Here is a 17,239-nt window from a genome sequence, read left to right on the forward strand (position 1 = left end):
ATATCACTTTTGTTATCGCTAAATTCCCTTTGATAAAGTTCTTTTACTTGGTCAAATTAAAGCCCCTGACTGTTTAGATCTAGGAGCACCATGGAGACGAGGAACTGGTTCAAAAAAGATTCAGACAGTTAGTGAAACAACTTTTATTTCCTAAGAGTATTTTTAGATGGCACTGTCCACTATCAACACTTAGTATGTATTAGAAAATGCACTGCAATAAAGAAAGAAAAAAGTACACGTACGAAGCAAGCATAAGCGCAAGGTTGTTTACACGTGCGATAAGCATAAACACAAGGTGAAATACGCAGGCGCAGTAAATTAAAATTTTGGCGCCAGAATGTTAAATCCAAGATGGGGGAGGTACACGCCGCCGTCTAGAAAACAGAACATAGTTCCGTTGACAACTTGTGACTACTTTTCTGTTTTCTTGTACTTATGCTTGCGTTATACCGGTTTACACGGGCGACGCAACGGCGCAAACATAAGCGCAAGCACAAGAAAAAGGAACGATTTGAATTCCTTTTCTTGTGCTTGCGTTTATGCTTGCGCTATATTTGCGTCGCCCCATTTTACTCGTTGGTTTCTTGTGCTTATGCTTGGGTCGTATATGTAAACAATTCAGTATAAATGAATGTTAACAAGAATGTTAAGAATGTCAAAATCAACGTTTGTTTGTGCATTGCAAACCACGAATGGACACTTAACAACGCAGCCATCATCGACAAAGCAACTTGGCACACAGCTAAAACAAACGCGGCTTATAACAATGCTCTCTTCCAACACTCTTAAAAAATATTAATTGCAACACTTTCCAACAGACATTGATTTGACACTTTTGGCATTTTTGTCAGCATTCTTTTAACATATTTTTAGTTCTTAAATTCATGCGTGCAAACGTCATTTTTAAATTTCTTAATGTTTCATTTTTCACACATGCTCATGGTCTCCCTGCAAATCATTTTTAAAACCAGAGACCGCTACTCCACATTAGTTATAGTTGATTCTGTTGATTGTGCCAACACGTCTACAATTGTAGCTATCCTAGCAATACAGTTCGACTTAACTTTGACCTCGGATAAAGAAAGTACAATCCAGTTTCATTTTTGCAAAATATCGCCGAGAATTTAAATATGAACAAAACAACACAAAAACAAGTTTTTCTGTTCAATACCTGTTTTTGAGTGATCGTATATTAGATGTTCATTGAAAAGCTTAAAAGTAAAAGCCATTTTACTTTGGATGACTGTGAGTGAACGGCTTAAAACTGTAGTATATGACGTCCGAGTAGACTGGGCGGCACTGTTTGAAGTCACAAAATGGGACATTTGTGACATTTCTGTGTCACAAAAAATCGATACGATTCTGACATGAAGTCTACATCGTGTTTGCTATGGGCTCACAAAGTAAAACTTGAGCAAACGTTATTTAGATATATTGTTCATACCATATGAGAAGGCAAGCTCCCGAGACATCTGAGCCCTTGAGGTTAGATTCTCGACAAATAGCTCCTACAAGATTCCCAGTATTTGGAGGTAAGAAACAATACAGTTTCCCTCAATTCAAAGAAATCAGCTAGCTTATACGGCTGAACGTAATCTCAAGTGCAAATGTTAGTGTTGGTATCAATCCTTTAAAACGAGTAACCTAAGCACCAGTGGAAACAGAATGCAAGGAAATTTACCCTGGCGCTTGCGTTTGTGGTGGTACTTGCGTCAAACGTGAGAACTGCTTGTGAGTCTTGCGTAAGCGCGCATACCTCTCGTTAGTAACTTTTCAAGCGTTGCAATGCAATGTATGAAACATTGTATTTGTTCGTGATTTCTCAGTCCTTTGATTTGCTACGTTCCTAAACTGATTACTGTAAAAGTGTCCAACGTGTTCATATTGTCACTTTCAATGCCGCCATTCAGCACCTCTCAGTAAACACAGACATTGAAATTGAAATACGGTGTTCAAACAGTGCAATGCACTAAGGACGCGGAGAAAACTGTCTTGTTACTGAACATTTCAAACCGATGGATGGCGTTATATGCGTCTAAGTTCATTAATAGGATTAGTTTCTGATTGTTGCAGTATTTGCCAGTAGAAATAATGTCTTGGACTTTAGACTTGCCCGACCGTATTCATCCACAAGAGTCCAAAGGAAATAAAAGTTGCACCAACATAACAAACAGAAGAAATTCCTGAGTATCTAAGCTTAGTTTATCAGCTCCATAACACAACATCGTGTTTTGATTTTATTCATTCTTTGCCTTTTAACTTCAAACAATTCTTTTCTGTTTCTCCATGTCCTTCAAACTATTATTAAGAAATATTATCATCACATTTCTTTGGAGAACTGGTGTAACAGGATCGCGTGTTAGAATTCCGCGTCGCGTTTGATTGGGGCCGAGAAGCCCAACAAAAAACATATACGTTTTTAGAAACATCGAGTTAAGAACCATATCAGAATGTTTATGAGCCAAAAACCTGATTTTGTTGACAAACGCTTTTCCAATTAGCCATCTGGAAAACATCTCAAATCGCGTGACTCGTGCTCACTCCCCGCACGCCTTTTATTTCATGCTTTAATTGCCACTAGTTATTTAATTAACATTGTATGAGGTGAGTTAAGTTTAATGGGTAAAAGGAGGGCAACTCTCAAGATAAGGCTTTTGATATTTTAAAGCAAATTACAGATTTAGCAGTGCCTTAGGTTCTTAACTGAGAGAATTCGAGAGCCCTTAAAAAGGACCAGGCTAGACTCGGCCTTTTAAGCAAACTGTTAATATAATGTGGTAGTGTTGCGAATGTCAAGACTCCAGGCTGTTGAGGTTGCAACTCTAACTCCACGCTATAACTCTATGCAGATATAACTCCAATAGTAGCTGTCTCCCAGGCTGTTCCTGGCAAACTTCACTGTTTATTGACTCGAAGGTTTTACAATTCGCCTCTGTTTCTCGCTCGTATGTGATTGAATTATTGATCAAGTCACAGACTAGACTAAACAAAGCTCACCTTTGATTTTTTTAAAAATTTTCACTGATGATGCTATCAACTTGGTCCCTATTGTTGTATAGAATTATTAAAATTTTTTGCTAATTATTTGTCAGTCAAACTGTCAAAACTCAATTGCTTAGCTTCTAAACTAAAATTCTTTTAAGACACGGATTTCTAAAATAAACAAGATTTACACGACGTGACAAAAGCGACAATTTACTTTTTTTTCCTTAACAGTGTGGTAAAATGGAGACCAAGGCAAAAATTCTGGCGTTGCTTCTTCTGATGCTATGTAAGTATTTCATGGAGATGTTTTAGCCAAGACTGTGTACATGTTGTGTTTCGTGTTTTAGAGTACGTTCCCAGGGGCTCGTTTGATTCTGTGTGAATACCTAGTAAAGCGGTTTGCAATTGAGCGTCGAAAAAATCAAAAGCAAAGTAATTACTCTGACCAATAGCAGCAAGCGTGGAATACACTATGAAGCAATCACAATTCGAAGCAAATACATGTAACCGGCGCCAAGCGCGGGAAAACGCGTGCGAGAAAGTCACGATTGGTTTTGGTTTGCCTTTCCATTCGTTGATAAAAATCAAAATGGCGTGAATTTTCGACACTGAATTGAAAACTGCTCTAACTGTCTTGTCACTTATCAGGGAATTGTTCATTTACGGTAGGCCAAACTTTTTTCAGCACCTTCAGGCCTAATAACGACTGCAAGCACAGGAACCTCACCCCCGTCTTCTTCGGGTAAGCGGTAAAACAAACATAAATTTTCAGCGCTGCAGCGCCCAGCCTCGCTTGGAAAATAATAATCTCAATGTTTCCTTCTGAAGTTTGTTACTGTTATGCTTTAGGTAACAGTTTTCAGCTTTTTGACAGTTTGTAACTTTGAAAGACTGATATAACAAAAACAGAGACTAAGGCCATTGTAACGCTTTTGTAGTGTTGAATTATATAATTTATAGTTAACCAGTTAGTGGTTTCCATGGCAACCTTTTCAAAGGATTATTCAGACTACATTTTAGCTTGTGACACTAATAATTAAAAAAATCAACCCCCTGTTTCTTTTTAGTAATAGCTTTTAGCACTTGCAAAGGAAAATGCACAATGATTTTTAAACAATTCTACGGATTGGAACTATTGTAAATTTGGAAAAAAGACAATTTTTACGTAGTCCAAATTTCCTTCAGTATAATTTTTTTTTAATTTTGTTCTGATGTTTCCTCTTAATAATAATAATATCATATTAAACCAATAAAAAGAGGGTTCACCGGACTTGTTTTTATGTAAAAGCCTTCGTGAGTTTAGCAATTCCCACGCGCGTCTTCGCGCATTTAAAAATCCGTATTCTATAAGATCAAAAGTTGCTCATGATTTGTTTTGACTACCGCTGACTTTTGCGTGTGCTCGCGCGGGCAGCTACTGTTTGCAGAGTTTCGGAGTCAGTTGATCAGTTGTTTTCAGCTGTTTACTGCCGCTTAGAACATCAATTAGTAGCCGTTAAAGACAACCTCCTGGACTCACCTTGAAGGATTTCCCCACAACCCCTGGCTAGCCATGTTTTTGTCAAATGGCTTCAAGCAGAAATGGGCTAAATTGCTTGCCAAACACGTGTCAGTCGGTGCCTCAGAAAGTTGCAAGCAGTCCCTTTCTGGTCAGTCTAACCCAGCTCCGACTCCATCAAGTTAATAATAAACTGGAAACACAATTCAATAAAAGAGTTATTTTACAGTGATTGAAGAAATTATACGTTTGCACCACTCTGGTTAGGAAGTAAATAAATTTTGGGGGTTATACACTAAAATGGAAAAAATACATTTACCTCTTATACAATACAATACAATATTTATATTGCCATATACAACATTTACAGATGGAAAAAAAATGAAAAAAATTGATATAAGAAAATAAATGGCGAGGAAGCCTGAAAGAAACCACGAGGCTTATGACAAGTCAGGCTTCCTCACTTAAAATAACTAATCTTATATTAGAATTACAACCTCTTGCAATTAGTTAGCATGAAAAACAACTTGCAGCGCTGGCTGAGGGTATCCGCGCCCTAAAATGTTAATTTCCTTCACAGCTTGTGACTCTGGGCAGTCTCTTACTGGATCAAGTGGATTCTTTACAAGCCCCAATTTTCCAAACAACTTCCCTCCAAACATCAACTGCACCTGGAATATCACAGTTCCCAATGGGTACATCATCAAAGTCGCCTTTCATAACTTTAGGTTGGGCTGGGGAGGAGCTCGTCTTACCATCACAAATGTTGCTTCTGATGATGGCCGTGGTCCACCATTCCAGCTGTACGGTTTTTCACTTCCTTCTCCAGTGTACTCTGTGGGCAGTTCCAGTCAAGTGATATTTAAATCTCAAGGTTATCAGTATTCAGGATTTAATGCATCTTACACGGCCATCACTTAGGATTCAGGTAAATTGACTTACAGATTATCCTTCATGGAAGTTAAACAGAATGGCACAATGTGATTTCAGCTTACTGGATTTGGAAAATGAAAGAAAAATTACTAACTTGCTTTTTTTCCCAGGACAATCGTTTAATTTAATTCAAAATTTCGACAATATAATGCCGAGAAGGGGAGGGGGGATGTTGGGCTGGGGGGTAAGAGTACAGCTGTCACGTGACTGCGACCCCCAAGAGAATGCTTTTTACTGAAAGTGCCCATAACGGAATTTTTTTTATTTTCTCATCTGAATCTTTACATTACGCGAAGAACGTCCGAGAAAAAATTTTACGATTTGCATGAAACGCGAATTTTTTATGAATTTTACAAATCTTTAAAATCCTATTTTATTGCGGTCCACCCGCCCCGCTGATGAGAATGCCGACGGGCTCACAATAGGGCAACGTCACATGGTCTGTGACGTACATTCAGGAACTCTCGAGTCTATGCACTCACTTGACCTTCAGTAAAGTACATTCGAGGCAGAAAGAAAATCGTCAGATTCACCGGTAGGAAGGAAAAACTTAGCTCCAAATAAATATATTCCATGGCAGAAAACTTATGTGACACGGAAAGTGGGCAAACCGCGGAAGAAAGCAGCTAGGACGAATTTGAAAGCGTCGAAGTCGAGGCGATAGATGGCGTCCACGAAACAAGTAATACGTGTGAAGATGATGATACACTCGAACCGTACGTGGACGAGCCGATAGCAGACGAAGAATGGCTCAAAAGATATCGCAAGGAACAAGAGGAGAAGCGACGATTCGAGGAAGATTTAACGAAACGCTTGGAGAATAGAGTGCGTGTTAGTGGATGGTAAAGTTCTCACCTTGCATTTTGCATACGCGCTCTTCATTATGATATCATCTGTCAAAACTATGGCCAAGTACTCACATACATTCGAACGAATTATTTTCCATGTAGATGTACTTGTGGTAACTGTAGCCGTGATCTGCTAGCAAATATCAGCGAGTGCTACTGCTGCAAGGAACTCGAAGACAATTGGGAAGCGTTGTTCTCGCGGAACTACAGGAAGGACACGTGTTGAACTGTGATAATAATAGCTTGTCTCGTTCTCTGAAATTTCGGCTGTAAATTTAATTGTAGGATGGAAGTTGTTAGCTTGTCCAATGAACAGGTTAATTTCCTTTTTATCACTGTCCCACAGTTTACGAAATCCATTGTATCTTTTAGGCGCATACGTCTTGCGAAATGTTCGAAGTCTAACAAGAGTTGGCGTCTAATGTAATTCGTGTCTGTCACCGGTGTCGGGACAAATTTGAGCCCTTTAGAAATAACGCTAACAGGCTGTCGCTAAGTTGTTTGTTTCAAAAATTCTTCATGAATTTCTCGTGTTTTTCTCTTTGTGTCTCAATCCGTTTTTTAGCCAATTTTTTTCTGCGCCCTTTGCGCTTGTTATTTGTTTTGTGCCCTAATTTTATTTTGAACCCCCGTTGTGGTGGTTAGGTTTTCAGAGATAACGCTGTTATACTTTTCAACATTTTTATTGTTTGCAGAATTCTGCAACACACGTGTGTACAATATTTGTTTGAGGTCGTTGAATTCTGGCTGCAGTTTATCTACCCTATCTACATCGTGGTTTACAATGTTTTCTGTGTTCGCCGAGTGCGAATGTTCTCGCATCGATCTATTTACATCAGTGGTAGCATTTGTGCTAGTATTTTTTGAGAGCTTGGTCTCAACGAAACTTCGCGGATCTCACGATCTATGAGAATATATACCAAAACAATTACGCCATATTTTATAAAACCTGCGACTGAGTTAACAGTGAGGTCAAACTATAAACCTCGGAAGGTTACAACGCTTAGAATGTCACAAGGGGGTGTGAATATTCAGCATCGAAAGCTTACCATTCGCTTTTCCCTGCTCCTCTTCGAAGGTGGCTCTTGGTCTTCGTCTTCCTTTCGCTTAGCTGTTTTAAAGGATAAACACAAACGCGATGTCATCCTACTTCAGTTCACGTTTTAAGTTTAAACCTGAATTCATCAGCCTTGTGAAATCCTCGTCATTGAAGTCTATCGAGCACAAGGACGAGGTCTTTCCAGGCGCGCGTCCACATCTTCCTCCGCTTCAGCATAAAATCGATCCATTTCTTTCGCCTCCTCAGTCTTTGCGAGCATGTGGTGCTTATTCCATTCGCTTCGTCTTTGATGTTTCCACATCTCGCTGCAACACATCTTTCCGGCATTTTCGAGAAACGTGCAGAAATACCGCGACTTGTTTTCAGTGGGTCTAGAGAAAGGCTGAAGTCACGTGTTCCTGAATCTACGTCACAGCTCTTGCTAAACCGAGAGGAGACTAATGCGAATGGTGGGCCAAAATGGCGGCAAATTTGAACGTCTTATAAAATTCATAAAAAATTCGCGTTTTATGCAAATCGAAAAATTTTTTCACTGAAGTTCTTAAGATGATGTTTAGATTCAGATAAGAAAATAAAAAAATTTCCGATATGGGCACTTGAACAGCTCTTTATAAATCTGCGGCGAAAGTTACCCCAGAATTTACAGAAATTGCCTGATCTGCTCCTACTGCAAAACCACTGAATTAGCAAGTTTACGTATTGGCGTCATATTTGCTACACAACTAGTACTGTTGACAAAGGATTGTACGACGAACATTCCTGGGGTTATACCAGTTTATTACAGGGTACAAAAGAATTTTAAATATTCTTGGTTTTCACATGACGTCATAAAAAACTGAAATTCTTAACTAAACACAATTTTGGGTTTTTATCTTCATCACATATGAGAAAATCTAAATTTCCATCGGCTTGCTTGTTTTCAGCGGGATAGCATTCTTTGTTTTGAAAATAGAGCAGATTGAATTTTAGATTTTTGCGCAGTGCGTGACAGAAGGATTGCTGCTCTAAACATGTCACGTACATGAAAACATCGATCCGTCTCGTGTTTTTTTTAGGTCTGATAAGCTAACATGTAATAGAAGCGTTAATGTCAATGTGCGATAGTTCAGCAGAGAGAAGAAAGGCTTTGAAATAGCCAAGGTAAACTCCAGATGTTTTGCTGGTTTCCGGCCGCTACGTTGGTGCCCATCATCAGACGGGGCACCAACATGGCGTCTCATACTAAACTCTGTAATTTTCCGTGGTACATTTTCTCGGATAACTTGATTGGGAGATATCGCACAGCCCTGTGGCTTTCACACGTTGTTTATGTATCACTCTTCTACAACATATCAATTTCCTCACTTAATCTATTGAATGATTGAGGATTTTATTTTTTCCCTTGCGTGACGATGTGTGAGGTAAAAACCACCTATAACGGTTTTGGTTGTCCGAGCTTTTCAACAAAACATCTTGAGGTGTTAATTTTCGAATGGGTACCGTATTTATTCAATTAACCGCCCTGGAAGCTTACTTAAATTTGGGCCCATGCGGTTTGGCGCTTATTTGAGGTGGGTGCTTATTATTTTTCCAAAATTTTCAGCAAGCGAGGGCATTTTTAGAGAATGGCAAGTAAGGGATAACAAGTGTATTTCGCTTCAACGATACAAAAAAAAAATGTAAAGCTAACATAAACAAGCCACAAAATAATATAAAAGTTCATTCACTACCGTAACTAGAACCAATTTTGGAACACAACTGACGCTCCTCTTGCTTCACGTTGGGCTAGTACAGAATTTTTTTTTTTCGTCAGGAAGGGGGTGGGGGTTGGCGCTTATTGCATTTTTGGGCTTTCAGGGTGGGCGCTTTAATAATTCGAGGTGGGCGGTTAATCCGATTAATACTTTACTTACTGAGGTCTGAAAGTGTTTTTAGTTTAGTTAAGAAAATCAAAATATGCTTGACTGGACATAATTAGTTATAGGGGTATGTATCGTATACCACTTTGCATTGGTGCTGTTTATCATGCCTGACGAGGTTGCTGTAACTTGTGAGATCGACGGTCTGAATTCTCAGTTACAGACGTGACTGGCCAGAACGATCTTGTAATTTCCAATTAGGCCTCACAGAAGACTTGTCAGTATTACAAAGAAGGAAAATACCATGCTCAAGACGAGAAAGAATTGCCACAAGTTGACTTCTTATGTTATGTTTTCGAATGTGAGCAACAAGCTACGGACTCACGAGGCGAGAAACGGGCGAGAAAGTCGTTTTCTGCCCGACTGGATCGGACTCCACGAAAACAGATTTTGAAGAAGTCTACAGACAAGGTAGTATTGAGTGCCGCGTCGTTTCCGGCCATACCTTCAGCTATAAAATTCATCAATATCTGCCTTGAAAATGCAACTGACGTTAATATCTACAGATTTGTTTATTTTTTTAATTTAGTTTATTTGCCACACACAATTAAAGGGACAGTATCACGCTATTTTTAGTTACACATCGAAAATCGGAAAGACGCTATTCGGTTGCTAGCAGCCAAGATATAACGACAAAATTCCATTAAAAGACTCTCAGAATGCAAAGGAACTATATCCAAGGATATTTTCGCCGGCAGATAACCAAGATAGAGAGGGATTCAAATTTGAAAACGCCTGGCGGACGTTTTCAAATTCCGCTGTTGTAACGCACCAAAACTCGCTGGTTGCACTATATTTTGGTTCAACCTTTCATCTTAGAATCATTATTGATATTTCTTTGAATTAGCGATTGAGAAATTAATTAACACAGTGCTCAAAGTTTAAATTTAGTGAATTTTGCCCAAAAATCATGATATCTCCCATCGATCTCCCATGATACCGCCCCTTTAACTTCTAATGATTAACAAATTACAATGATTACAATGGTAACAAAGTTACAGTGATTAAAGTACAAGAGATAGAAAAGAAGTGGCGAGGGAACCTAAGATTATCCTTGCATTTCCAGCGCTAAAGAAATCGCGTCGAATGATCCTATAGCAAAACGGCTTTTAGAAAAAAGAGTCAAGTAATCGAAATTGTCTTTTATGACAGTCCTTACTTGTGAGCATTCAATAAAGCATTTAGTAGTTTTTCCTGTTCAAGCTGGTATTAACTTTTCAGATTGTTTAATTTTGTCAATAAAATTGGGAATAGTGACGACTGTCCAAACTCTTTGGGTGCGTGACTGATGTTTGAATTGATTTACAGTAAACTCGAATTTGGAAAGAAACTATAATGAACTTTTTTGCAATAATTGACTTGAGCCGAGACTAAGCTTTTTTTCGAAAGATCACTTAAAACTACAAGAGAAATCAATATAAATTTGACAGTCAAATAGAGAGTGTGCCTTGTTTGTTGACGAAATAAGATCACGTCAAAAGTCGCATGATCCGAGTACACTTGAGGGAGTGTTGTTGAAATACACACGTACGAAATTCATGTCTAGTTTTTGTTTTGTTTTTTCATCCAGTATGCCCAAATATGACAACCCTGAATGAGACATCAGGAGTCATCACCAGTCCTTTCTACCCCAGAAATTACCCAGACTACCAGGAATGCCGCTGGCAAATCAAAGCAAGTAAAGGAAACCGGGTCATGATGATCATCGAATACATGTACATTCAAAGTCGCGGACAAACGTGCACTTGCGATTATCTTGAAGTTCAAAATGGCCTCTCTTCCGATGGTTACAATGATGGAAGAACATGTGGTTACCGTGGATCAGTAAGATATTACTCGATGTCTGAGAGCCTGACGGTGCTGTTTGTGTCTGATGGTAGTCAAAGCAAGTGGTATCGTGGATTTAAGGCAACTTATATTCAAGCAAACCATACTTCCTCAATCCCTGGTGAGTAGAAAAAAATAGATAAATAAAAATAAGGAAGGGGAGAGCAAAATTCTGATTGCTGTAAAAACTTGCAATGAATAAAAAAACCAACATTTCCTCGCAAATTATTCTGAGGGCATTAGCAGTCCTTGTATACAAGCGTTAAAATATGTGGAAATTAATGTAGCGCAGTTAAACGTAAGATGTCAGTAAAATCTAAGACGAAGTAGAAGCTATTCAGGATGCAAACTAACTTTCTCGACATGTTCCTTTCTTCTGCCATACGAGTGCTGTAAAAGCCAGCGGAAAATTGGTGATTGCGTTGTTCATTTACTGATGAGGCAACTGAACAGTGAGATCGTAAGTAAACGGTTGTCGCTTTTACCCTTTCGTACTAGTCCTGCTACATTAAATTAACTTACATTAAAAATTGACTACGTTACTGGTATAATGAAGTTCATCTTTTCTTTACGATATGTTTCTCTCCTCTTCAGTGACGGCAGATCTAGAATCACTCACAAGATGTTATTGACCAGACAAACTTGAAATAATTCCCTGCCAGTTTCCGTTCTATCGGCACTGCAAAAGGCTATCGTCAGTTTCATTCTTGTTCCTTTAAATCTATGGACTAGTGAACAAAATGCTAACTTCTTCCATTTAGTAACACATGGAAAAGTGTACCTTTATGTTTCGTTAGTAACAAAAATGGAAAAAAATCGAAAATATGTTTTAAATCTTTTATAAGTTAGATATGACACTATTCAAAATTTGCTACACTTTTTGTTGGGGATTATGTGCCGAGAAAACTGACCGAAGGTTAAAACGTAAGACAGATTATTGAGTAAAAAGGCTGCATAACCTACAGGAAAGTTAATCAATAATTTTGATATAATATACTAAATTATCAAAAGGAAGACAACAAGCAACAACTACAGCGTATCAAAATAGAATTTTCTTAAAATGCTTTCAAAAAGATTTATAAAGACACACTTTGGGATTGTGGTTAAAAATAAATGAATTTGAAGAACGAGAGCTTTCCTTAAAATCACAAGCAGCTCTCCTAACTTTAGGCGAGAAGTATGAAGTTTGTGTTCCCTATCATTAACAAACAAACAGAGTTATGGGGAGCTAGAGAATGGCGAGTGTTGCTGAGTGTTAAGTTTCAGGAAAGTTGCTTTAAAATAAAATAATTAAAAGACACACCATACATTTTTTCTGATGTTTCCTGATGTACAGCAAGAGAATGGAACTAACTACTTTTAACAATACAATCGTGGCTCAAATTTATCAAACCTAACGCTTAGTTACTTTGTAGAGAAGAATTGAAAATAAGACTCCTCTTTGAAAAGAAGTGTGTTACTGGTATTTTTTTTGTTTGTTTCCACCGCCTTTTTTTGCTTTTTTTGTCTCGTAATTATACCTTATTCGTGGCGCGCATGGCAGTTCCTGTGTAGTGTCCAGCATAACAATTAGAAGAAAATTCTCACACAGAAATCTGAGAAACTAAAAATCAAGAAATACAGAAAAAAATTGTTGGCGATCAACAAATCCAAAAACCTACTAATCAGTAATGCATCAATATCACTTAAGAAACGGAGGCAGAACCAAAAGTGTTTTATTGCAATCGAGCAGGTGGAAGAAGTGTCCGTTGAAATATGCGTGGAAAAGCTGAAAGGAATTGTAGACATAATAATAAAAACAAATATTATAACTTATTTCCTTGACAGAATCCCCAAGATTTAATCCATTCTGTACAGACAATGTAATACTGAGGACAGTATATAATCAAAATAAGAAAACCATAGTGGTTATTAACGGCGATCTAGTTAAGGAATCATTAAAACGCTTTTGAAAATACAAGTCGTTTGAAATTGAGGGCTTAAATACTTGAATTCTGGTGCTTATTAGGGCAATAACATCTACTAGTTTGTGTTAACTATGACAAGGAGCGGATAATTCTATCCAGTGGATAAATCGCTATCCAGGGGATAAAATGTACTCCAACCAAAACATTTTATTCCCTGGAGAGCGACTTATCCGCCGGATAGAGTTGTCTGCTGTTTGAACAACTAAAGCTCGTTCATACGTTCGCTTTCCTTCGCAGCTTGTAGATCTGGAGACATTCTTACTGGATCAAGTGGATTCTTTGCGAGTCCAAACTTTCCGAACAACTTCCCTCAATACAGCAGATGTATCTGGAATATCACAGTTCCTAGTGGCTACATCATCAAGCTGACTTTCCACCGTTTTGATTTGGGTGGATATCCATACACTGCTCGTGTCACCATCACAAATGTAGCTTCAGATGATAACAGACAGCCATTTCAGCTGTATGGTCAGTCTGTTCCTTCTCCAGTGTACTCTGTGGGGAATTCAATTCAAGTGATATTTTCTACATTAACTGAGCAACACTCAGGGTTTAATGCCTCTTACACGGCCATTACTTATGAGTCAGGTAAACCTTTTTCAATGTAGTCACTTGTCTTCATCATATTATTGTTATATGACTTGTCGCAACGTATTGTTACTATATAGAAATGGGGAGGACTTCAAAATATAATGCCAAAATAATTTTTCAAAGCATTATAGACATCGTCAAAAATTTACAGTAAATGTTATTCACTGTGTACCTACTGGCATGGATTGTAAATAGCATTGAGTGTTAGTGGCTGCCTGAAGAGTAAAGGAGGAATTAATGTAGTCGAAAATCTGTAAAATAAATTAATGTAATTTGCTAGTTTGTCTGACAGGTTTGTTTAAATATTCCTCTTTTCTAAGAAACCCTGACTGTGATTTTCAATAGTATGATGGCAAAGCTTAGAGAAGGTGAAAATCCTAAAAACTGGTCCAAGGGTACTTCCTCCTACAAGTTATGTATGTATTTAACGCTTGCGTTGTATGGGTTTCTTTCTTTCTTTATTATGTCATCAGTAAGTGTACATGAAATTCATAAATACATTAAATTTATAAATACAGAGAAATACAACTTATTTAACTAAATACACTGGACCGCGGGTAGCGAAAGCTAGTCGAGGCGGGCAGAGTAAGACAAGAAGAAGATATTAATAAAGGAGTAAAATATACTTAGAGAATAAAGTGATTACTTAATGAAATAAACAAATGAATAAATGAATAAATAAATAAATAAATAAATAAATAAATAAATAAATAAATAAATAAATAAATAAATAAATAAATAAATAAATACATAAATACATATATATGTATATGATATACACTGGCGGTTTATGGTTATAAGTAATCAATATTGCAACAGTTTAGAGATCAGGGTAGACACGTCAACATAGGTATCCTCAAATGACAGAACCTTAAGTAGCGCTTCGTGTAGTTTTTTCTTAAAGTTAACCGCATTAATGTTAAAGTGCTTATGAAGCGAAAATTGTCTTTAGGTAGATATAAAATTTACCCTTTCAAACACAGGATTTCAAAGTTTGAGATTGCTGGGGTAAAAATTGCTGATTTTGTGAGCGCTCAAAGTTGGGCTATATTGCCTTCAAAAATGGTATTCGAATCGCGCGGCCAAAATGCCAGGTGACAATAACCGCTGACGTCACGTTGGTGCCAAGAATTGCAATTCATCATGGCGGAAGAGAAGAAAGATAAGCGACAGCGAGGGCGATATTGCGTTGCTGGCGTCCGTAACAAAGAGAGTTGCCAGAATCGATCGTTCACAGAATCGCTAGACATGCTTTTCTCTTTCTACAATCCTATTCGGCGGCAAGAACGGAATGAAAGTAAACAAACCTTTTGGCACTAACGTGACGTCACAACTTGAAATTCAGCATAAAACTCGACCCAGTCCTCTGACCATTTTTGAAAGCAAAATAGCCCAACTTTGAGCGTTTGTAAAATCTACAAGTTTTACCCCAGTACACTAAAACTTCGGAATCGTACATGTTAAAGTGCAAATTTTATAACTACACAAAAGCAATTTTCGCTTCATAGGCACTTTAAGAGGGATTTTTTGTCAATTAATCGCCAAAAAAAATGACCCGTCGTTTTCTTTCCGTCAAATTTCTCGAATACTGTACATAATAATTTTTGATCGTAGCCTCCGAAAGGTATTTCGTAGGCAAATGTTTTAACCTTGGAAACCGATTAAAGAAAAGTACGAAAAAATTTAATTAATACTCATTTAGTCCAACTAAGGCCTGTTTTTGACGAAAATAGATCACGCCAACTTTAGAGTCTGTTGGTTAAGAATTTACATGAAATTCATATCCAGTTGTTTTCTTTTTTCAACCAGTTTGCCCAAATATGACAACCCTGAATGAGACATCAGGAGTCATCACCAGTCCTTTCTACCCCAGAAATTACCCAGACTACCAGGAATGCCGCTGGCAAATCACAGCAAGTAAAGGAAACCACGTCGTTATGATCATCGAATACATGTACATTCAACGTTGCGGACAAACGTGCACTTGCGATTATCTTAAAGTTCAAAATGGCCTCTCTTCCGATGGTTACAATGATGGAAGAACATGTGGTTACCGTGGATCAGTAAGATATTACTCGATGTCTGAGAGCCTGACGGTGCTGTTTGTGTCTGATGGTAGTCAAAGCAAGTGGTATCGTGGATTTAAGGCAACTTATATTCAAGCAAACCATACTTCCTCAATCCCTGGTGAGTAGAAAAAAATAGATAAATAAAAATAAGGAAGGGGAGAGCAAAATTCTGATTGTTTTGAAAACTTGCAATGAATAAAAAAACCAACATTTCCTCGCAAATTATTCTGAGGGCATTAGCAGTCCTTGTATATTAGCGTTAAAATATATGGAAAATTAATGTAGCGCAGTTAAACGTAAGATGTTAGTAAAATCTAAGACGAAGTAGAAGCTAGTCAGGATGCAAACTAACTTTTGGCGATTGCGTTGTTCATTTACTGATGAGGCAACTGAACAATGAGATCGTAGGTAAACGGTTGTCGCTTTTACCCTTTCGTATTAGTCCTGCTACATTAAATTAACTTACATTAAAAATGACTGCGTTACTGGTATAATGAAGTTCATCTTTTCTTTACGATATGTTTCTCTCCTCTTCAGTGACGGCAGATCTAGAATCACTCACAAGATGTTATTGACCAGACAAACTTGAAATAATTCCCTGCCATTTTCCGTTCTATCGGCACTGCAAAAGGCTATCGTCAGTTTCATTCTTGTTCCTATAAATCTATGGACTAGTAAACAAAATGCTAACTTCTTCCATTTAGTAACACATGGAAAAGTGTACCTTTATGTTTCGTTAGTAACAAAAATGGAAAAAAATCGAAAATATGTTTTAAATCTTTTATAAGTTAGATATGACACTATTCAAAATTTGCTACACTTTTTGTTGGGGATTATGTGCCGAGAAAACTGACAGAAGGTTAAAACGTAAGACAGATTATTGAGTAAAAAGGCTGCATAACCTACAGGAAAGTTAATCAATAATTTTGATATAATATACTAAATTATCAAAAGGAAGACAACAAGCAACAACTACAGCGTATCAAAATAGAATTTTCTTAAAATGCTTTCAAAAAGATTTATAAAGACACACTTTAAGATAGTGGTTAAAAATAAATGAATTTGAAGAACGAGAGCTTTCCTTAAAATCACAAGCAGCTCTCCTAACTTTAGGCGAGAAGTATGAAGTTTGTGTTCCCTATCATTAACAAACAAACTGAGTTATGGGGAGCTAGCGAATGGCGAGTGTTGCTGAGCGTTAAGTTTCAGGAAAGTTGCTTTAAAATAAAATAATTAAAAGACACACCATACATTTTTTTCTGATGTTTTCTGATGTACAGCAAGAGAATGGAACTAACTACTTTTAACAATAAAATCGTGGCCCAAATTTATCAAACCTAACGCTTAGTTACTTTGTAGAGAAGAATTGAAAATAAGACTCCTCTTTGAAAAGAAGTGTGTTACTGGTATTTTTTTTGTTTGTTTCCACCGCCTTTTTTTGCTTTTTTTGTCTCGTAATTATACCTTATTCGTGGCGCGCATGGCAGTTCCTGTGTAGTGTCCAGCATAACAATTAGAAGAAAATTCTCACACAGAAATCTGAGAAACTAAAAATCAAGAAAT

At 37.5% G+C, this 17,239-nt stretch overlaps 1 protein-coding gene across 8 annotated transcripts in view; it reads left to right on the plus strand.

The window, feature by feature from the left end:
* The window catches only part of LOC146449105 (cubilin-like), a 132,777-nt gene that overhangs the window by 104,207 nt on the left and 11,331 nt on the right, over nt 1-17,239 (plus strand). For all 8 annotated transcript variants that reach the window (XM_085102014.1, XM_085102015.1, XM_085102016.1 and 5 more), the window contains 3 exons: nt 10,793-11,170; nt 13,254-13,604; nt 15,417-15,794. In XM_085102014.1, coding sequence (XP_084958140.1) covers nt 10,793-11,170; nt 13,254-13,604; nt 15,417-15,794 — 1,107 coding nt within the window. The remainder of the gene's footprint in view (nt 1-10,792; nt 11,171-13,253; nt 13,605-15,416; nt 15,795-17,239) is intronic.

This window comes from Pavona decussata, unplaced genomic scaffold, assembly GCF_977016875.1.
Source record: "Pavona decussata unplaced genomic scaffold, jaPavDecu1.1 SCAFFOLD_642, whole genome shotgun sequence".
Lineage (NCBI taxonomy): Eukaryota > Metazoa > Cnidaria > Anthozoa > Scleractinia > Agariciidae > Pavona > Pavona decussata.